The 20,888-nt window shown below is 37.7% G+C and overlaps 13 protein-coding genes and 3 non-coding genes across 16 annotated transcripts; 5 read left to right on the forward strand and 11 right to left on the reverse strand.

The window, feature by feature from the left end:
* Nucleotides 1-205: 205 nt before the first annotated feature.
* Nucleotides 206-2,518, reverse strand: NVJ2 (Nvj2p; the record flags this gene model as incomplete). The annotated part of the gene is made up of 1 exon (NM_001184188.1): nucleotides 206-2,518. One exon carries the CDS (start codon nucleotides 2,516-2,518, stop codon nucleotides 206-208), a length of 2,313 nt encoding a protein of 770 aa, NP_015416.1.
* Nucleotides 2,519-2,749: 231 nt separating this feature from the next.
* Nucleotides 2,750-2,856, reverse strand: SNR51. Its single transcript, NR_132268.1, has one exon. It is a non-coding gene; the product is annotated as an SNR51 (small nucleolar RNA).
* An 80-nt stretch (nucleotides 2,857-2,936) lies between these two features.
* Nucleotides 2,937-3,100, reverse strand: SNR70. Its single transcript, NR_132269.1, has one exon. It is a non-coding gene; the product is annotated as an SNR70 (small nucleolar RNA).
* A 97-nt stretch (nucleotides 3,101-3,197) lies between these two features.
* Nucleotides 3,198-3,292, reverse strand: SNR41. Its single transcript, NR_132270.1, has one exon. It is a non-coding gene; the product is annotated as an SNR41 (small nucleolar RNA).
* A 315-nt stretch (nucleotides 3,293-3,607) lies between these two features.
* ASR1 (ubiquitin-protein ligase ASR1) lies at nucleotides 3,608-4,474 on the reverse strand (the record flags this gene model as incomplete). Its single annotated transcript, NM_001184190.1, has 1 exon — nucleotides 3,608-4,474. One exon carries the CDS (start codon nucleotides 4,472-4,474, stop codon nucleotides 3,608-3,610), a length of 867 nt encoding a protein of 288 aa, NP_015418.2.
* Nucleotides 4,475-4,686: 212 nt separating this feature from the next.
* On the forward strand, nucleotides 4,687-5,010 carry RDS3 (U2 snRNP complex subunit RDS3; the record flags this gene model as incomplete). The annotated part of the gene is made up of 1 exon (NM_001184191.1): nucleotides 4,687-5,010. The coding sequence occupies one exon, from the start codon at nucleotides 4,687-4,689 to the stop codon at nucleotides 5,008-5,010; it is 324 nt and encodes a 107-aa protein (NP_015419.1).
* Nucleotides 5,011-5,086: 76 nt separating this feature from the next.
* Nucleotides 5,087-8,767, reverse strand: SYT1 (Arf family guanine nucleotide exchange factor SYT1; the record flags this gene model as incomplete). The annotated part of the gene is made up of 1 exon (NM_001184192.1): nucleotides 5,087-8,767. The coding sequence occupies one exon, from the start codon at nucleotides 8,765-8,767 to the stop codon at nucleotides 5,087-5,089; it is 3,681 nt and encodes a 1,226-aa protein (NP_015420.1).
* A 124-nt stretch (nucleotides 8,768-8,891) lies between these two features.
* On the reverse strand, nucleotides 8,892-9,194 carry YPR096C (uncharacterized protein; the record flags this gene model as incomplete). Its single annotated transcript, NM_001184193.1, has 1 exon — nucleotides 8,892-9,194. The coding sequence occupies one exon, from the start codon at nucleotides 9,192-9,194 to the stop codon at nucleotides 8,892-8,894; it is 303 nt and encodes a 100-aa protein (NP_015421.1).
* A 249-nt stretch (nucleotides 9,195-9,443) lies between these two features.
* Nucleotides 9,444-12,665, forward strand: LEC1 (Lec1p; the record flags this gene model as incomplete). Its single annotated transcript, NM_001184194.2, has 1 exon — nucleotides 9,444-12,665. The coding sequence occupies one exon, from the start codon at nucleotides 9,444-9,446 to the stop codon at nucleotides 12,663-12,665; it is 3,222 nt and encodes a 1,073-aa protein (NP_015422.2).
* Nucleotides 12,666-12,996: 331 nt separating this feature from the next.
* TMH18 (Tmh18p) lies at nucleotides 12,997-13,578 on the reverse strand (the record flags this gene model as incomplete). Its single annotated transcript, NM_001184195.1, has 2 exons — nucleotides 12,997-13,435; nucleotides 13,532-13,578. 2 exons carry the CDS (start codon nucleotides 13,576-13,578, stop codon nucleotides 12,997-12,999), a joined length of 486 nt encoding a protein of 161 aa, NP_015423.2.
* A 228-nt stretch (nucleotides 13,579-13,806) lies between these two features.
* Nucleotides 13,807-14,163, reverse strand: YPR099C (uncharacterized protein; the record flags this gene model as incomplete). Its single annotated transcript, NM_001387383.1, has 1 exon — nucleotides 13,807-14,163. One exon carries the CDS (start codon nucleotides 14,161-14,163, stop codon nucleotides 13,807-13,809), a length of 357 nt encoding a protein of 118 aa, NP_001374312.1.
* MRPL51 (mitochondrial 54S ribosomal protein MRPL51) lies at nucleotides 13,841-14,263 on the forward strand (the record flags this gene model as incomplete). Its single annotated transcript, NM_001184197.1, has 1 exon — nucleotides 13,841-14,263. One exon carries the CDS (start codon nucleotides 13,841-13,843, stop codon nucleotides 14,261-14,263), a length of 423 nt encoding a protein of 140 aa, NP_015425.1.
* A 278-nt stretch (nucleotides 14,264-14,541) lies between these two features.
* Nucleotides 14,542-15,069, forward strand: SNT309 (Snt309p; the record flags this gene model as incomplete). The annotated part of the gene is made up of 1 exon (NM_001184198.1): nucleotides 14,542-15,069. One exon carries the CDS (start codon nucleotides 14,542-14,544, stop codon nucleotides 15,067-15,069), a length of 528 nt encoding a protein of 175 aa, NP_015426.1.
* A 204-nt stretch (nucleotides 15,070-15,273) lies between these two features.
* RPL11A (60S ribosomal protein uL5 RPL11A) lies at nucleotides 15,274-15,798 on the reverse strand (the record flags this gene model as incomplete). Its single annotated transcript, NM_001184199.1, has 1 exon — nucleotides 15,274-15,798. The coding sequence occupies one exon, from the start codon at nucleotides 15,796-15,798 to the stop codon at nucleotides 15,274-15,276; it is 525 nt and encodes a 174-aa protein (NP_015427.1).
* Nucleotides 15,799-16,398: 600 nt separating this feature from the next.
* Nucleotides 16,399-17,262, forward strand: PRE2 (proteasome core particle subunit beta 5; the record flags this gene model as incomplete). The annotated part of the gene is made up of 1 exon (NM_001184200.1): nucleotides 16,399-17,262. One exon carries the CDS (start codon nucleotides 16,399-16,401, stop codon nucleotides 17,260-17,262), a length of 864 nt encoding a protein of 287 aa, NP_015428.1.
* A 410-nt stretch (nucleotides 17,263-17,672) lies between these two features.
* On the reverse strand, nucleotides 17,673-20,483 carry FHL1 (Fhl1p; the record flags this gene model as incomplete). Its single annotated transcript, NM_001184201.1, has 1 exon — nucleotides 17,673-20,483. The coding sequence occupies one exon, from the start codon at nucleotides 20,481-20,483 to the stop codon at nucleotides 17,673-17,675; it is 2,811 nt and encodes a 936-aa protein (NP_015429.1).
* Between the last annotated feature and the right edge of the window lie 405 nt (nucleotides 20,484-20,888).

Genomic DNA, 20,888 nt, shown 5'->3' on the forward strand with positions numbered 1-20,888 from the left:
TAGAACAGTGAACTTTTGTATCGAACTTTATATAATAATTCTACGGATGTATCCATCTTATTTCTTTTCAAAAGAATGGAAGAATAGAAATGTAAATAATGAGTTAAAAGGGGCAGTTGCTTGATATTTTGACACGAATTTAGTTACAACATTTTGCATATAGCTTCAAGTGATATTTATTTATTTTTAATATAGTACCGTGGACTCACAGTTTGGGCTCTCGCTGTTCTTCAAATTCTAAATCTTGCTTGAAAAAGCCGTCATTAAAACGATTCTGAGAGGTCTTCTTAACAAAAGCTTGAGAGCTTTCAAGTTTTGAAGCTTTCACATGGGGATCACCATTTTTGAGCGAATTCTGAGAATCATTTGAGGATACAGAAAACTTTCTATTTTCTTTGTTCGCAAACATCTTTGAAGCATTCATATTTGAAGCCGACGGTGGAACTGGAAAATTCTCAGTGTCTTTTTCCTTCCTGCCTTCTAGTTTTGGAGATAGTGTATTTAACGGTTGTGAAGGCCTTCTTGGTACTGGTCTCCTATTAGAAATCATTTTTGGATTGGATGTAAGGATAGGATTATCTGATTCTCTCTCATCTGCTGAATCGTCATTTTTCTTATCTTGAACATCTATTTCATCCATATCTTCGGTGTCACTCGAATTACCAACATTATCCTTATACCATCTACCGATTTTCTTGATTGAATTCTTGAAGTATTTCCTTGACTTGGTAGAATTTTCAGAACTGGAAACATCATCATTAGTCGCGGTTGTGACTGTTGTCTGGGTTGTAGTTTTCGTTGCCACTCCAGATGCGTCAACAAGATCTTTTAGGTTTTCTTTCTTTCTCTCTGGCCTTAAGGCTTTTTTGATTCGACTCTGGGTTTTCATTCCGCCCTCTTGAAGTGCTTCTAAGTGTTCCTTAGCACTAGTATTATTCATATCTGAGGCTGCCGCAGCAGTGCGAGCCCTCGCCGCTGCCTCAGGATCCTGCTCCTCCCAAATACCACCTCTGTATACTTCATTAGGTGTTGGATAAAAAACAATATCATCCATAAACGGTACAACTAGGGACTCCTTCACGGCTTCGGCAAACTTACTCTTTATAGCGTTAGTAACGACGTTGTATGATAATTTACTTGAACTGACAATGGGCTCAATTTCAAAATCCATTATAGGTTCGGTGCGAAAAGCATACCAAATTCTGTTAGATGGAGGTGGTTTGATTAAAAATAAAAGTGGACCGGAAAATTCTTTAATTTTTATGGACAACTGCAAAGAAACCTCCCTTTGTTTGAAACGTGATCCCAAGTTAATACTCGCCTTTGTCGCAATAATAATTGTCAAGTTTCCCCTGTATTGAACGTCGATAGCAATCTTAGTCGAACCCTCAGGAGACAATTCTAATAACTCAGGAGAGGTGAATAATGGAGCACTATCACCCACGTCGACCTTTTCAACAACCAAATCATCCAAGAACCCTGGGGTTTTTATTTTATTCAATTTCTTGCAGATTTTCTCATGAATAAACTTATTCAACGTATCAGTTTGTTGCAGAGAAAGAAATAATCTCCCAAGAAGAGCATTCAGCCACTTAGTAGTTAACTGATTTTCAGTAGAGTTGATATCCTGAATCAATTGTAACATATCCTTAGTCTTCAAATGAGCTGCGTTAGCTGAAACATTAGGATCCAATAAACCAGTTGAGAGGGAATTACTGTTTTTAGAGGCATTGATCAACTGATAATACCAATCTTCTTTGTCCATGTTATTATCGAAATACAAGAAGAACTGATTTGAGCTATGGAATTGTGATTGATATTCATGTGTAGTGTCATTGGTAGAGATGTCACCGTTATTCGATTCAGCACTGGTAAGTGGGTCGAAGTGTGGCAGGATAACATTATGGTTTTTAGAGTCTATAGAAACGAGGTCATTCTTGAAAATAGCAATACAAGTTCTCTTAGTGAAAAGCGAGGCATCTGGCAATTCTTCCTTACCCAGTTCATCGAAACGGGGCCAAATGGTGATAAATCTGTTTTGTAAAGATATAGCATGGACCAAATTTGCATTTTGAGAATCGTCTTTATACAAAAACAAATTTCCATGTCTTAATACTGCAAAAAACCTTTGTTTTTTCTTCAAGTCTGTTCTTTGCAAGATTTGCTCTTGAAGTGCAGTGTCTGAATCTTTATTATTATTAGAATTCTTCAAAATTACAGCCACTTCTGAAGAATGATAATAATATTGCTTAGTGACGGTGATCCAACCCTTGTTAAAAACTTTGACACCTAATTGCTCTTCTAGCTTGCGTGCTTTAAACTCTGGGTCTATATCGCGAGCCAGAAGTCTGGTTTTCTCATCAATTTCGTCTGCTGTATCATGATCTAGCTCCTTCTTCGATGCCGATTTAAGGTTACTGTACAATAAATGGATTTTATAGAGGGTGAAAAGGACCAAAGGCAAAAATGTGATACCGCCAAGCAAGTAAACTGCGAGAAATACCTTCAAGCTAGCCATTATGGTCTTTTAATGCTACTTTTCTCTTGCTGTTCTGCTCTTCGATGTGTTCAAAACCCTTTCTCCTGGTTATTATACAAGAGGGATTTACGGAGAAAACTTAAGTGGGAGAAAACTGAAAAATGTGCCATACCAATTAGGTGCAAAAATGAAAGATCTAAAGGGAAGAGAACCAAGAGTTATTTAAAGGGCTACATAGGGTGCAAGATTAGTTAGGTTGTAGAACTAGTTTTTCAGAGTCATTAAATCAGTTATTTTTTATTTTGTAGTCATCAATTAGCCCCTTCGTTAAAGAGACCAATCTAGTACAGTGTGAATATAAAAAAATCATCATAATAAACTAGTCCGCAACAGTCTCTTTTATCATCCAAATCAACTGATAAGGAATAAATTGAAATAAGAAACAAATTTCCGAAAAAATCAGATGTCTTGTGACCAATCATCAATTCTCCACTAAAGAACCATAATGCCATCAACATCGCTCCTTTAAAAAATTTGTACACAAAAGAACGATGAGAGTAGACGGCGACCCTTTAACAGATACTAATATGTCCGCCCGGTCGACAACAAATCATCATATCAAAAGGAAAATTAAAAATTCCATTGCAGGCATGAAAAAGATAATAATGAAAGATAAATGCTTTCTTTTCTTCCCTTCCGTGGCACCCCTCATACAAGGCTGAAACTTAACGAAAAAGGGTTGTCGACATGTAGTTAAACCACTATTCAGTCGGAACAATTGGTATATGATTAATAATTTTTAATCATAGGGGAGTCACACAGAAAGAAAATGGAAAAAGAAAAAAGGAACTCATATATTATCTCTTCCAAGGGACCTACTGGTCGCTTAATCTGCCTCTTTGTAGTGCAGTAGCACTCACAATGGTGCTATATTTGAGTTTGTTCAACTGTTTTCTATTGAAGACGAAGAAGCAAACAAAGGAAGATGTGAAAAAAAAATTCTATGGGTCAAACTTGTGCTTTTATACGTCGTACGAGAGATGGGTCACCCGCTTCTGAGGGTTTTTTTTAGGGCTCATACTAGAGTATTATACTGTTTATATCTTGTTTTAATGTTATATTGCATTACTACTCATCATGACAGTAAATTAGGAGTTCTGTGTGCACTCCAGTTCGGGCTAAAGAGTCGTAATCGTACTGGTCAGGCAGGTACTTGTTGTCAGAGAGACGGTACAACTTGCGGGATACTTGCTTGTTGACGTGCTTGTAGGCATCCTTGAAGCGCAGCAGAGGCAGTGGGTACCGGTCCAGTGCTCGTCGCACGTGCATCTGGATTTTGTGCTTGGCATTCCGTATCTGTTCATACATCTGCTGTGTCTTGACGCTGTGCTTGTCCCGTAACTCACCAGCAAAAATCATGGAATTCCTGGAATCGTAGCTAGCAAGTTGGCTACTGATAGCACCCATGCGCAGCTCGAGCAATGCATTTGATCTACAATCTGTGCACTCCTGCCACGTATTGCGATCGCCCACCTCACAAGCTAGCCCGCGTAGACATGTTTCGTGATATATTGCTTCGCAGTCTTGGCAATACAGGCTTAATCGAGAAACATCTGTGTCTCCGCATATGCTGCACTGAATTATCTTAATGGTATCCATCACCAGCGTACCTCTAAGCCTTTCGCTGAGAAATTCTATTTCTTGGTCTTGCTCCCCTGTATCGTCCTCATTTCTTTCGTTAGTTGTTTCGGCCCCCACATAATCGATAGCATTCTTAATCATAAACCCCATCTTCAAATTTATAGAAAGTGCATGTTGCCCTTCGCCAACTTCTAAATGGGTGGATTCAACCCTGCAGATGGGGCACTTCAAGTTGATACTATACTTGTGCCACTCTCTTATACAGTTTAAGTGGAATTTATGCCCGCAAACGTTCAAACATCCAAATTGTTCACCCTCTTGGTCATCTGCCAAACAAATAGGACACTCTTCCATCTTTTTATATGATATTTGGATATTTGGCTGAGGGTATGGTCTCTCCCTTGGCTCAACTCCTTGCATCTTTTTTTCTATTTTTTTTTCTCACTTTCTGTTCTTCCATATATGCATTACTTGCCATATTTCTCACTTACTAAGGCATTCAACATAGAAAATGAAGATGGATACAAAAAAGATCCACACACATACAAGCCTCCAACAAAAAAAACATGTCCCGCCATCAGTTTGATCTAATAATGTGCCTAAAGCAGCCTGGTGTACAGACAGGTCTTCTTTGTGAAAAATGTGATGGCAAATGTCCTATCTGCGACTCTTATGTAAGGCCCAAAAGGAAAGTTAGAGTATGTGAAAACTGTTCGTTTGGTAAACAAGCTAAAAATTGTATAATTTGTAATCTAAATGTTGGAGTCAATGACGCATTCTATTGTTGGGAGTGCTGCCGCTTAGGTAAAGATAAAGATGGCTGTCCTAGGATCTTAAACCTTGGCAGCAATAGACTGGATAGACATTTCGAGAAAAAGAAAAAGGTATAACACATACATATAGAATATGTAAAAATATATAAATAAATAACATGCATTTATAACCCATGGTACTATTTTCTTCCCCTTATTCGTTACTATATTCGTCGTAACTACTGTCGCTCACGCACACTTGCAAACTGTTCTCGTTGAATAAGAAGCTTTCCTCTATATCATCTATACCATCACTATCGTCGTTATTGCCTTGCCCCTCCTCTTCTCCTTTACCATGCTCTAAGATATTCTTTTCAGCCTGCTTGCGAGTCACTTCTTTTATGATACTTACAAACAGCTCGCTTCTCTTAATTTCGTAGATTAACCAGTCCATTCTGACAGCCAGCTGTCTTATGCGGTTTATCATATCTGTCTTAGTCTTTGTGCTAATAGGAACACATTTTCCCATAAGCATCAGAGTGCTTTCAAATTTTTTCAATTTCTCCCATTTGGCTGATTTTATAGACCTAAGTCTTTCCATCCTCTGCAAAATGGTAAGCTTTCTCTTATTACAAATAGTGTTTGCTATACTACCAATTTCCACATAGCATCCGTCATATGCTGAAAATAGATTGATAGAATCGATCCAGTTGTCCCTTTCATACTTATTAGCACATTTCCAGATAAAATTTCGATGACATGTATGTAAGTATAATAGACAATCGGCATTTTCGTCTTCGAAAATCGGATACTCGTCCTTAATGGAATGATAATCTTCATTACTGTCATTTGAACTGAGTTGATTATCTGAACTAGAAACACTATCGTTGTCACTCTCGCCGTTACTCACACTGCTCGTACCATCAGTAGAATTCGTTATGCTATCCTCTTCATCTGAAGATGGCTCGAAGACTCCTTCATTGTGTTTGGCGGAGCTACTTGCTGCAGTTGTGTTGCTTGTATGACTCCCAGTAGAATGATGCTCTGTATACGCAAGTACCAAACTTGCGAAATGAGATTTCCCAAGTGAATCTCGCTCCCTATCAGCAAATAAACCGTTATACACGTCAATCGTACTTCCCGGAACAAAAGAAAATCCTGATTTAAAATCAATTATATAGTTTGTAGTTCCTGATTTTGGGTCCTTCATCATCTGTGGATTTATCCAGTCCATTTTATCGCAGATCAAAAGCCCCAATGATGTTAATATGGCAAATTCCTTTTTCCAATGAATTTTAGCGGAGTTAACAATAGAAAATTTTCTACTGGGCATCCCCAAATTCATTATTGCTCCCATTTGAAGGATTTTGCAATACTTATAATCGGAGTTCTTGCATCCAGACCGGCTATTATCATTCAATATTTCAAAATTAGGTAAATTCAGTTTATTCAATTGACTTTTGTGAAAGCGTAAATACCCACCTTTAGTATCATTCATAATACTATAATATTTTTCGTATTTATGTTCTTCATTTCTCAACAAATTTGCCTTCAGAGCATTCTTATTCCAATATTTTGAGACTTCTGGAAATAGATTTACTTCATTTAATGTATCATTTATAATGTGCGAATAAACGTTAATGTCATCTTGAACTAACGTAGCATTTCCGCTAGAACTAGAGCTTGGATTATATGAAAAATAAGACGATATTGAGTTAGAAGCCGGTCTATTGCTATTACTGTTAGCCGTTCCGAGGTTGGCCCCGTTTATAGTACCCGACGTACTTGGTGGGCAAGAAGCCGCCGTAGATGGGGCAATACCAGATGCACTAATTGAATTCGTTAGCGGATAAAAGATTGGGGAAAGGGAAGCTTCCTTGGGTATTATACTCCCCCTTTTTATCATGTCTATGGGAGAATACATCGAATTCGAAGATAATGTGATAGCAAAATTTGTGTCAAATGCATCTTTATCAAGGATGCTATCGTCCAACGCCATTGGTGACATCAAAAAGTAATTAAATTTCGGCGACTCTTTGGCTGTCACATTCTCATAAAAATATGTCAAAACGGCCATAGGGATCTCATTACCTCCTGAGTATTTGTCATTATGGACTAAATCCACGAAATCATGCTTTGTCATTTTGCTTTTATTGTTGGGGTTAAAGTAATCAGTGTGCAACATTAGTAAGGAAAATGCAATAAAATACACCTGGTCTGCATTAGACCAGGGGCACTCAATTCCTTTTTTCTTAGAATAGCTCTTTTGGGCCTTATAGTATGCAAAGCTAAAAGCCATTATCAATCTATCAATTTGCTGCGTCTCCTTTGGAAGCTCTAAAAACATCAACAATTTCCTCAGGGCAATATCTAAAGGGTCATTTTTAAATTCGAAGCAATTCGTTAATAGGTAGTTTAAACAATTTTTTTTGAACTCATCATCTTTTTCCGTTAAAATGATCCCAATGAACTTTCCGTAGGGCGCTAATTTAATCAAGAAGTCCTTACAAGAATCACTAAATTCAGGCGCGGGAACCGGTGGTAGATCTTCCAGCGAGACATCCAGTTTTTGTTGTAGCTGCTGTTGTTGTTGAAGGTGCTGTTGCCTAGAGGATGATAAACTGGAGGAGCGAAGGTTAACAAAACTACTTAAAGCATTCACAATTGAGCTACTTCTTCTTGACATTCCAGTAATAGTTGAATTGGCATTGCTTTTATTGTTGTAAACTGAAGTAGGGCCTGATCCATGAGGTAGGCCCAATTTGTTATGGTAGCCTTCATCTTCAATTGATTTTCTCTTGCCGCCCTTGCCTTGAACAAAAGACGTACTTTGAGATCGAGACCTTGATAAAACCTGATGGTCTGGGTGACTTGCTTCCGCTCCATCTGTATCATTGCTTATAATATTGGCATCATCGGGCAAAAGAGGTCCGCGGGATCCCATGGGGTCTTGCATAAGAGAATTTGTATTTTTCTCGTCAATAGTCCTAATAAAAGAAGATGGAGAGAGTGGCGGTTTGTTCTTTGCTGTATTGTTTTTGTTAATATAGTCAAATACGTCAACAGTTCTACTGCGCCTTCTTCCGAACCTCCTTTTGGAGATCTCATCTTGTTGTTTTGCCAATTCAATTTGAGGAGTTGCATCAAGTGGTATTGCGTGCAGCGAATTGAATTTTATTGACGACGACGATGATGATGATGATGCAACAACAGCTCTTTTGGACGGATTGAAATATCTTGAAGCCGCTGTAGAGGAACCGACGGAAGAAGATGTCGATATCCTACTCACAGTAGGAAGAGTAGGAACTAATCTATCACCGTTAAACAGGGTAGGCTCTTGTGATTTTCTGTAATCTCTTGACAATCTATTAGAAGAAGGAAATTTTTCTAGAGCAGGTTTCACAGGAATGAATGGGGCGTGTTTTGAATTTCTCTTTACGTTATCAGACCCGGAGCTAGTAAGCGTGACTCTCTCACCATCGGGCTTGGGAACTTTCTCTATCGAATCTATGTTGTTTTCTGATTTGAAAGGCATTTCTTCAGGATCTTGTCCATTACGGAGGTGTTGTGCAACCAAGATTTCATCATCTTCAGAACCCTTTTCATTGGCTGACCTGAAATTCAAGTCTAACCTACCCATCTTACGCCGTATCCTGCTTAGTTTGCTGTGTTTTTTTGTGGGCTCGCATTCTTTTACATCAAGTTTATCGTCGTCATTATTAGTGTGTTCCTGTATTTCTGCGAGTTGAAGAAAAGGACTTCTATAACTTTCCGACTCTCTTAATTTATCTATGCCTGTTGAAACATTGCTTCCGCCCTTTTTGTTGCCATTTTTATCGTTACTGTGTGATTGAAGGAATTTAAGCTTAATCAACGAAGAAATAGACTGATTCATTATCTGGCAAGTGTGGATTGAAGAGCTGGTCTGGCGGGAAGTTAGCGAAAATGAAGTTACAATGAGTTGAAACAGAGTAAATAATAGGGAGTGGATGCGAGTAACCTTGCGATGTCAAAAGAATTCAAAGTACTATATCTACTGCCTTTCTTTCCACTTGGTGCCTTTTACCCTGAAAGTCTAATGAGCAGGTAGTATAAGAGAAGCAGCTTCTGAAGAAGAGTTCTTTGTACAATAAACCGGCCTTGTGGTGCGAGAGAGGCTTGTAATATAGATTATACTGAAGCCTGTTGAACTTAGCGTCTATTTTCTTTTCGTTCCCTATATCACTTTTCCTAATATTTTCAACATCTCCTTTACGCCAAAAACAAGAAAAAGGACGAGATGGCCTTGGGTTTTTAATGCTTACGCCTGTTTCGCCTCTCATAAGACAGATAAATGTACGTTAACCATTTGACAGTTAACTTTTTAGGCGTGAACAAGGAACGTATTAAAGTGTTTTTCGAATAATTGATCACTTTCTAGCTTTCATTCTTTTTTAAGAGCTACATCCAATTACTGTGCATTGGGCTCTATAAAAAAAGAAAAACGAACCTTACCTTGTGGTCGGAATTGTGTACTGAAATCAGTGGTTGAAGATAATTGTACTAAAGAATCAAAAATAGACAGTCTTCAAATGATTACTCAAGACACTCCTGCTTTAAATCCAACGGAAGAACACTACCTGAAGAGGGAACTGCTTCGATGTCAATTGGATTATGAAATTGGAAAGCTTAACGATCAGTTTGCTTTGAGAAAGTTCGGTTATCCTTTCTCACCAAACGATCCGACAGCTCCACAGCCTATCTCCAATAACGATTCATCACCAGTGCTCGGTGGCAAAGGCCATTTTAGCGTTAATTATCCCATGCTGAGTTATGTTTTGCAAGAATTTATATCCACATTTCCTTTACTTTCAACAAATTTGCTAGTTGATGAAAAATTCTGGCAGAGTAAGGTTCAAGTGTTCTTTGAACATTTCATGAGTCTTGGGTTTAGTGAAAGTTATGACAGGGAGGAAGCTTCAAAAAGGAAGAAAGTTTCCAAAAAGCTATCAAAGGTTATCTTGTTGCTCTTTAACTCCGGTGTTGGCTCTTTTCAAGAGCAAGCGTATTATAATGAGGATAAATTCGTTTTACAGTCAGGCCAAGCGAGAAAACGCTCTAATATTGAGAAATTTGCAATGCCAACTAGAGAAAATTTAGAGAATTTGCTCACTAACGAATCCGTTTTTATTAACGGTTGGGACGTCAATATTATATCCGTGTTCAATAAGAATTCACGGAAATGTACTGAAAGTGTGGATAATGACAAGTCTAGTAAATCTACTCCAACTTCGAGTCCCAAAAGCCATGCTATAAAATCATTTGCTTCCACTTCTAAATGGATGAAGAATGCCTTCAACAACACTATTAACAGTACCATAAATAGTATGCCCGAATCCTCAGCATCTTTATTTTCGAAATTATCCCTTGGCGTGCCTTCAACTAAGAGCAAGCAATCTAGAAAACATCATTATTTCTTGATTAAGATTAAGAAGCAAGATGACGACGACCAAGATAACAGCAATGAAGAGAATAGTAATCTTGATCACCATGCTGGTTATTTCTATGTGACAAGAACATACAGCGACTTCAAAAAACTATCTCATGATTTAAAATCAGAATTTCCGGGGAAGAAATGTCCGCGCTTACCTCATAGAAATAAAAAAGTGACGTCTATGATAACTAAAACCGAAGTGTTACACAATGGGCAAACTAAATCAGCAGCCAGGGAAAAAATCGTCAACACTTTTGACACTGATTTACAATCTGCATCAGAGTCTGATAATTCTTCATTTTTACAGACAACGAATGAATTATCTGCTACAGAAACAGTACTCACAGAAAAAGAAACTGAAACGTTGAGAAAAAATATTCTAAATGAGATCAAGGAAGAAGATAATATTGATGAGGACGAGTATGAGGAAGAAGGTGAAGGTGAAGAAAGTGATTTTGATGAATATAAAGATGCATCCGATTCAAAAATCAATACTTTGGTGGGTGAAAAAATGAGAACTTCATTAAGACAATATTTAAGGACTTTGTGTAAAGATGCAGAGGTTTCTCAAAGCTCATCTATTCGTCGCTTCTTCCTAAGTGGGCCTAATTTAGATATTAAGGACATAAATCCGAAAATAGCAGATGACATTAGAAACAGGGCTCTGATAGATGTAAGTAATTTGGAGAACCAAATACGTTTCCAACAGATGGCGTTAGAAAAGTCTTTAAAGCTGCAAGACTCAATGAAAGATTTCAAAACATCCCTGTTAAAAGATGAAAAATACTTGATGAGTCTACTAGTAGAAATCAAGGACAATACGAAAGTTGAAGACCTGTCACCACTTTTACAAGACTTTGTGGAATGGTGTAAGATTTATATTTCCTCAATGATTTATCAAATGTTTCTGGGTAACGATAACAGTTATGAACTCTATACACAAATAAGACGGTTACATAAGCTTATGCCGTACACAGTAATGGGACAGATCATGAAATTTACTAATCCAATAGCGATCATGAGGGGTATGATTGAATTATTTATGGCACAACCCTTCGGTGGTCATTCGCTCCTTCAAACAATGTTTTCTACGATATTAACAGATGATTTGAAAACTCAAAAGGTAGCTATAAAGGAATTAGAAAGGAAAATTGCTGAGATGGACCCGGGCGCTTCAGTTGTGACTAAATGCTTGAAGGATTTTGTCTTTAATAATGATACTAAGGATGAGCATGATACTAAACTCTTTACTATGGACGCAGTAAATGCAGAATCCGAATCCATGAACATGCCTGTACCATTGATAGTATTAATGAAAAGTGCAGCTGCAAATCTAATTCCAGACGAGGTTGTCGCGGGACTTATTGAATCCTATTCATCATGGAAACTGCAAAAAGAAGACACGGATGCCTTGAATGTAACCAGCGAAGATCAGTCAGGTATTTATTTCACACACGTCAAAGATTTATGGCAATTGTATATTAAAGAACATGATAAACAGCTAATGAGGCAGCTATGGCAAGATCCTGAGTTAACCCAAATGCTAAAGGCAATTGTCACTATGATTTACGAACCTATGGTCAAGATCTTCAAAGTTGCAAGGATGGATGTTGCTTTGAAAAATTTTGAGAAGTTCATGAGTGATTTGATCAGGCTTGTTGATGATGTTATCAATGGTCAGTTGGGCGTTTCCACACAGTTCGATGTCGTGGAAGAAATCCATAACTTAGTAACCAAACATCAAGATGCCTTTTTTGAGTTTATTCATGATGTATATTTGAACGATTCAGAGGGCATTTTTGAAGGTTTTATTACTTGGATTACTACGATAGTGAAATTTTTGCAAAAGAGTAAATTCGGAGGACCGAGTGAAAGGATCGACTTCAATAAGTTAATTTGTAGAGATGATATCGATATTGATGTCAAACTTTTGAAAGTTCAAGTTAATAATGTTCTTAATAAAAAGATTGGTGCGAGAAAAATCTATAAGAAGTTGTTAGATTTGAAGGTTAAACAAGGTACTAAACAAAATAACAAACACGCTGCTGGCATACTTCAAAAGAATTGGAGTGACATAAACTCCTTGGTTATGCCATCCAGCTCTGGATCTTTTGGACTTGGAGATGGTGATTTGGTGGATTTGGATCTCGATACAGGTGATTACGATTTTTTACATAAAGAGAATGAAGTTGAATTAGAAAAGCAATACAAAGATTTATTGAATCTTGTTGTTGATGAAAGTGAAATTGATAAATTGAGATCTCAAGTTTTCGCACAGGAATTAAAAAATTATTTAGAAGCTCAAATTGCTAAAAAGTAGGCCCTTTCTAGTATCTCCTTTATTCGTTTTTATTCGTTACGATTTTCCGGCTTAATAATATAGGATTGCTAGGTCTATATATAAGAAAAGCTTGTAGAAATAAAAAAATAGAAAAAACTTCAAGATAAATATTGTTCTCTTTTATTTTAAGATCCTACAAACAGCACAATTCCCCTTTTAGTTATTTTTAGCCAAGATCAGGATAGCAGAGAACTGAGTCCCTTATTCTTTAATTGAGGGTCAAAAAATTCCGATTGCGAACTTCATCTCCACCTTGGCAAAGGAATGACGAAAAAATGATCTTGCATATATATATTTACTTGTAAAATAATTATTTTGGAATTTTTCTTAACAAACCACCTGACAAACAAACACCGTACGCAAGCATCCCGCAAACATTAGAAAGATTGAACAAAAGACTCAATCCGTGCGACTTGCCAAATTCTTTACGTAATATAGCATCCTTTGCTTCCAATTCACTACCCGTGTATTTCTTCGCAATATTCTTTCTTTGTTCTTTAACTTTATGGGTCCAGGGCAACAACCAAAACAAATTGGTTAGCCCACTGACAGATGCAACCACCAAAGAAGATAATGGTCCTGTTGTCAAGGCAATTGGAGCGGTAAGGGCCAGGATGACAGGTGATGCCGCTTGCATTTGGAAAAAATACGGGAAGATCTTATTTTGCAAAGCAGAAAATTGGTCTTTTTCAAGAACTTTGAATGCGATTGGAGAAGCTACATAGGAATAAAACGTCGTTCCTCCAAATCTGAAAGATTAAGTTGGTACATAAAAGTTGTTAGTCAGTTATTCTCAATTAATCATAATTGTTCAAATTTTTTCTTGTGTCTTAATCTGTACATACACAAAGGAATAAAAAAGCAAATGAGCCGTAGTTTTGACTAAACACATTTTTCGTTGTTAAGTTTACTGGACTGTAAAGCGTAGTTTGATCTGCCTATATCATCAAACAACTCCATTTAACTCCCTTAAATAATACTATTCTTTTCTGTAAGTTTATCGCACTATACGTTACGGTGCTTTCCGTCTTTTTCGGATGAGGGATGCTCATAAGAATTACAACAAATCATAAGCCCTGAGATAAAAAAGATCAATCAATACGATTATCATAAACCATGACTAAGTAGATACACAGACACGAATATATGGAGAAATGGTTGTGAAAGCTATTGCACGAAATTCCATAGGTCGTAATGGAGTTGGAGCATTCGTGTTTCCATGCAGAAAGATTACTTTGCAATTCTGTAACTGGGGAGGGTCTTCGGAAGGCATGAGGAAATTTTTGACTTCAAAGAGATTAGATAAATGGGGCCAGGAGTTCCCATGGATACAGTTTGAAGTGATGAGGAAGTCTGGACATCCTTTGTTGAGGGCAGAATACACAAATGGGCGTGAAAAAGTTATTTGTGTGAGAAACTTGAACATTGACAATGTAGAAAACAAGCTAAAGCTATTGAAGGATTCTGATGGAGACATTTTACGCAGAAGAACAAAGAATGATAACGTGGAAAGCTTGAACAGTAGTGTGAGGGGTATATGGTCGCCTCTGCATGCTGCGAAAAGGCATAGAATTTAGCTTTAGTATATAAGAAAATTCTAGAAATAGAGAGAGATAATTATACTTGTATATATAATTTGGGGCAGATAAGACTCCTGATATTTAAGATTTAAAGTCAATTTTGCCATTGTTATATGATCATGTCCTGAAATATGACCTCTTGTATTTGGTTACCCGCTTTACACCCTGCAAATCACACTAGTCTAATAAATATGGAATAAGACTGAAACATATAAAAGATGTAACTTCTAGGATATCTGAAAGAGCAACCGTACGGTATTCAACGTTTAGATTTGATGGACGGCCTTAGCTTTGTTGATAAAGGGAAAATACCAGATGGTTACAAAAATGAAATAGATCAATTAGTAAAGAAGGAATTTGCGAATATAAAAAGAGAGCCTGTTCATCCCGAAATACGAGGTATACTTGCGAAGAGAAAGGGGGCCGATAATAGTGTTTCTACGCTTACAAATGCATTGTACACCGAATACTTGAAACAACGTAATAACAAAAAAAGGCGAACACCGGATTTTAATGACGACGATGATACTTTATTTTTGGAAGAGTATAGAAGGAAATACCCGAGGATTGATACTTCCAGATACATACCGAACGAGTCTTCCGAAGTTAGCTTGTTAGGAATTGTAGATTCTTATTTAAAACATCAGGAAATAGTTTTGGATACACTTCTACCGCAAACGGTATCGAATCAATGGAGAATTAATAATGATTATATTCGTCAAACGTGTACTATAGTGGAAGAAATGAACATCCAGCAGAGGAAACAAATTAACGATTTGGAAATATACAGAAAGAGGTTATAATGTCGCAATGGACCTTTATTATTATAAATGTGGCGGCAAATCGTGGAAGGATATTGGATCGCTCGCCATAGAAGTCCTTAGCGCGCATGTACAATAACATAGAGTTTCATCTTGGTTTAAAATTCATAATTTTATTAATTGGTTACAAAAAAAACATAGATATGAGTATATAAATGTATTATATTTCTTCACAAACTAATTAAATTATTTGTCCAAAACATCAGCATCGTACTTTTGCTTGAACCAAGAGACGGTGTCTTCCTTAGTTGTCTTGTGGGAGTTACCAACGGTACCCTTACATCTCTTTCTTCTAGTGACTCTAGCACCTGGTCTGTTCATGACGACATAGAAATCCATACCGAAAATACCGATGGATGGGTCATACTTGATACCCAAGTCAATGTGTTCGTCAATACCGAAACCGAAGTTACCGGTAGCAGAGAAGTTTCTGTCTCTCAATTGGTATTCCTTGACCTTCAAACCTCTTTCCAAAATTTCTTCAGCCTTTGGACCTCTGACGGTAACGTGAACAGCAATTTTTTCGTTTCTTCTGATACCGAAAGTTCTGACAGTGTATCTGGCCTTGGATTGAACTGGAGTTTGACCAGATAATTGCTCTAAAACCTTGGAGGCTCTGGTCAATCTGTCACCAGATTCACCAACAGAAATGTTTAAGACCAACTTTTCGATCTTCAAATCACGCATAGGGTTTTGAGCTTTGGCAGACATCTTTGGCTATGTTTGTATGTTCTTGGTTCACCTTCCCTTCCACTGAAAAAAAAATAATATTAGTTGAAATACAATAAAATATGAACTAAGAAAGAAGCCTGCGGTTACTATCAAGATGTATCAAACAATGAAACTTTCGCATAGCTGAGTGGTAAGTGGGCTACCTTTGCTAGTGAAACAATAATTCCCTGCAAAGTGAAAAAGTTCGATTGGAAACTGGTCACGTGGATGTGAGTCTATTACCCGTAGAGTCTGCGCGCTGTTTGCGTCGCTCTCTGTATTTCTATGGATTTCACCGTTCTTTTTTCATTTATACAAAAAAGACAGAACTTAATGAAATAATCGCATCGTCAGTACACCCATACCTTTAGGATGGTTGGATGTTGCGCTGTCGCAGGAAAGAGCCTCTCCGGGTATTATGTGATATGAGGGAAAACAGCAAAAGGGTGGCAAAACGAAGAATAGCACTCCTTCAATAATGCAAGGTGAATTGTAAAGAAAGGCTTCAATATATCAATTTTCAAAAGAGAATAACAAATTTACTATTAAATTGAATAGATAGAAAGAAACCAGAAAGAAAAGAAGGAAAAAAAAACAAACATGCAAGCTATTGCCGATAGTTTCAGTGTACCAAACAGATTGGTTAAGGAACTTCAATATGACAACGAACAAAACTTAGAGAGCGATTTCGTAACGGGCGCCTCCCAGTTTCAACGTTTGGCACCATCGCTTACGGTTCCACCAATTGCGTCTCCACAGCAGTTTTTAAGAGCACACACAGATGATTCACGAAACCCAGACTGTAAAATCAAGATCGCACATGGTACTACAACCTTAGCATTTAGATTTCAAGGCGGTATTATTGTGGCAGTAGATTCTCGTGCCACTGCCGGCAATTGGGTTGCTTCTCAAACTGTGAAGAAAGTTATTGAGATCAACCCATTTTTATTGGGTACAATGGCTGGTGGTGCGGCAGATTGTCAATTTTGGGAAACTTGGCTAGGTTCTCAGTGTAGGCTGCACGAGCTGAGGGAAAAGGAACGTATATCTGTCGCAGCCGCATCCAAGATTTTAAGCAATTTAGTATACCAATATAAAGGGGCCGGTTTATCAATGGGTACTATGATCTGTGGTTACACTAGGAAGGAGGGCCCAACCATTTATTACGTCGACTCAGACGGTACAAGATTAAAAGGTGACATATTCTGCGTTGGTTCAGGTCAAACATTTGCATATGGTGTTCTAGACTCTAACTATAAATGGGATTTATCCGTTGAAGATGCTTTATATCTAGGTAAGAGATCTATTTTAGCTGCTGCCCATAGAGATGCTTACTCTGGTGGTTCTGTAAATTTATATCATGTTACCGAGGATGGTTGGATATATCACGGTAATCATGACGTAGGTGAACTATTTTGGAAGGTCAAGGAAGAGGAAGGATCTTTCAACAACGTTATTGGCTAAATAGAAGCATCAAACATATGTATATGCACATCTATATTAATGATACATTATTCTCTTCAAGGATCCAATATGGCTTCCCATAGAATTATGAAGGAAGTCCAGTTCTCATGTTTCCAATCATCACATCTATATATTTTTATATAATTATATCTTTAAGTATTGTTCGGTAATATGAGGACAGACGCCATCAATGCAAACAAAAAGTGAAACCCGAAATCAAACGAAGTGAATAAGTAGTTGTAGAGGCGACCCGATGGAAAATTTTGTAAAAATCGAAGACTGAATCTCAACAACGCAAAACAGAATAGGACGCATAGATTCATACCTATTACTATGGCTTGATCCGATCTATCTTTATGAAAAGATTTATGCTTCTACTTCGAATATGCTAATACTATTATCGAAATTTTTTAAAGTTTTTCCTCAAGGGATACATTTACTTCAGTGATACCCTCGTTGATATCCTCGCTGACCTTCCGCCTTTTAGAATCATGACCTTCTTCGTCGGTTTTTGAAATCTCGCGATTATCATTGCTACTATTCTCGTCTTTAGATGGAATATCATCTTTAGATTCGTTGTTTTTAATACTTTCACTATCGATCTTTTCGTTTTTGTTGTTCTTTTCATCTACTTCGCTTCCACTATCACTTTCGCTTTCGCTTTCACTACTAGTGCTGCTATTATCGCCGCTTCCACTAGCACTACCGTCATCGCTACCACTATCGCTCTCGCTTCCGCTCTCACTACTGGAACTGCTACTACTACTAGTGCCGCTTTCACTTTCTAAGTCGTTGTCCTGTGCAGGCTTAGGTTTGGGTTGTGCATCAACATTTTGAGAAGCAGCCGCCGGAACTGACGTAGCTGCCACAGAGGATGTAGCCCTAGCATTTTGTCTCGGTTGAAAAAATCGAGACAAGGACGAAGGATCAAACGATCCCGGTTGTTTATCATGCAAGTAATTATTGGGATGGGATGATGCCGACGCAGATAACTGAGATGGAGGCCTATCTGGTACATGCGGCGTCTGGACTATTGGTTGGCGTATCGGTTTGGAATGCTGTGCCTTAGCTGCTAAAGCCGCCGCCGCTGTAGTTTCAGGGTTCACTAATTGCTTTACCTCACCTTTTGTGACTTTTGCAGTTGCCGCGTTTACAGCAGCTGCTAAAATTAGATTCAAATGCTGAGGATTCTTGTCCATCAAGGCTGTAAGTGGATTACCAGTAATCCCCTTGTTTTTTGCCGCTTGTGTAACCTGATTTATTGTCATAGCTAGAGCCTGCGTCAAAATTGCAGCGATGACCTGCTTCGATAAACCCTTTCTATCTCGTGTTAAAATGACAAGCTGTTCCTGCAGATATTTCATTGTCCTTTGATTATCACTTGCTGTATTTTTCCTGTTCGAGGCGGCTCTGTTTGCTGCAAGAGTTTGTGAGATGTTTTGTTTTCTCGCATTAACGTTAGATCTCTGCGAAACAATATCTTTTTTGCCCCTCTGCGGCACTTGCTGAAGTTTGTGCTGTTGCTGTTCAAGTTTTAATTGTGCAGCTTGTGCCTTTGCCACAGCTATCTCACTTTGTTTCTTTTTCTGTCGTTCCCTCTCTGCAATATATTCTTCATCAAGACCCCATAACCATCCTTTGCCTTCTTTAGAAACCTTCCTGAAAGATTTATTTAGCGATAAGTTGTGTCTTACCGAGCTTTGCCACCCATCAGGACAGTATTTATAATAGGGGAAGAGTTCTCTTATTCCTGCATAAATTTCAGATAAAGACATTCCCTTGGCAGTCGAGTACTTTCGTATGCAAGTAGTTAGCATAGCAGAGTAAGATACAGTAGGTTTCGTTCTATATTCTACTGGAATCTCCTCCAAAGTATATACTTTCTTTGGTATTTTCGGTGGCTTCTTTTCTTTCTTAACAGCTGGTTTGGTCTGCGCTTTCTTGGGCTTTGCTCCAGTTGTAATCTTTTTCTTAGATTTGGGCTCGTTTTTTTTGAGATTTCTTGTATTTATTTCAGATTCTGCTATGTCAGCGTTTTCTGGGCTTTTGCTATCGTCGTTACGTTCTTGTTCTGGTAAAATAAATTGAAATGGAATTTGTCCAATTTGAATTTTTGTCTTATTACGAAGTGGCACAGTATTTCCTTTTTCAACGAAAATGTCATCCACAAAAGCACCATTCTTCCCTATTATGGACAATTCGAACCTTCCTGTCCCAAAATTGTAAAAAATCTGGGCGTGTCTCCTCGATATTGATTTTGAAGGACCAAGATTAACGTCAACTTTGTGGGAGAAGTCATTCTCAGACCTCCTTCCGATTATTGCATGTAATGTTTGTACATAAAATGTGAAACTTTGAAAGTCCAGCCTTGCATAGGCGAAGATAGTCGGTTGTTCATTCGGTAGCGGTAAACTTGCATCGATTGGCTCAGATAGTTTTCGTTGGGTAGTTTCAGCATCTGTACTATTATTTTCCGTTACAGTGTTTTGTGGCGGTTGTCCCACTAATTCATGCTGCTGAAACATTATTGGCGTTATTGAATTGTTTCTCATATGCAGCATGTTGTTTTTTTCATCTACTAATGTTGGTAGGGTCTCGGTATCTTTGTTTACTGATAATTTATGCACATCTGTGTATATAGCATCAGCAGTGGGTTCATCCTTTTGTATACTTGTATCTTCTGAGTTCCTTATGCCTTCAGTTTTCACTGCTGCTGTGTTATCTTGAGTTTTCTCCCTTTCGTCCTCATCAGGGTTTACTGGCTCTATATTGATATCTTCTTTTGATGAAACCTCCCTGCTGTGATCATGAGTTAAATCGATGTTATTTACAGGATCCATGGTGTGGGATAACAACTCATTTGAGTTGAACAGAGCTTCATCATTTTTTGCATCAAATTCCAGTAGCTTCGAAAAATCAGCGTTATCAAGGTTATCAGGTAATTCAAGTTTCAAATTTCCATTATCGTCTGTAACAGGATTCTCTACCTCGTTTTCAATATCAGTAGTCGTGTTTTGAGGATGTTTTTCCTCTGTTACTATATCAGAACTTTTTGGTAGTTTTGTTTCAATCGGTACCTCGCTTGTCGGTGAATTTGTTATGCTTTCTTTGGTTTCTTGGTCTTTCAATGCGGAAGAATCTATAGTAAACTGTGTTTCAGTGGTAGGCGATGAAGTCCCGACATGATTGCTGCTTTCTATTATTGCCATTTCCCCATCCATCTTATTCTTATATTTGTATAGATATGAGTGGGTTTTTGTTTTGAGCGGCTAGACGTTAAATCAGGTAAAAACCAGTACCAGGTATATTATGGTAATAAAAAAAGGAGAAAATAAAATGCTTTCAAATACAAAATTAATATTCGTGATGACCTTCTACAAGAGAAAAAAATGTGCCAATAGAAAAGTCCTATTTATCCAGCCCAGAAGATAATAGCAAATATTAATAGACTTTAAACTAACTCAAAGGATGACAAAGTTGGCCTTAGAGAAAGAGCTACTCCTTTCTTAGCTTGGTGACGGAATATATTTCAAAGGTTCCTTTGTTTATTTTTTATTAACGCTTTTAATTTTTCTTGTCTTAGTCTTCGTAATTTCCAGTTAATCGCAACGTTCAGAATGATAGTA

Source organism: Saccharomyces cerevisiae, chromosome XVI (assembly GCF_000146045.2).
Source record: "Saccharomyces cerevisiae S288C chromosome XVI, complete sequence".
Taxonomy (NCBI): Eukaryota; Fungi; Ascomycota; class Saccharomycetes; order Saccharomycetales; family Saccharomycetaceae; genus Saccharomyces; species Saccharomyces cerevisiae.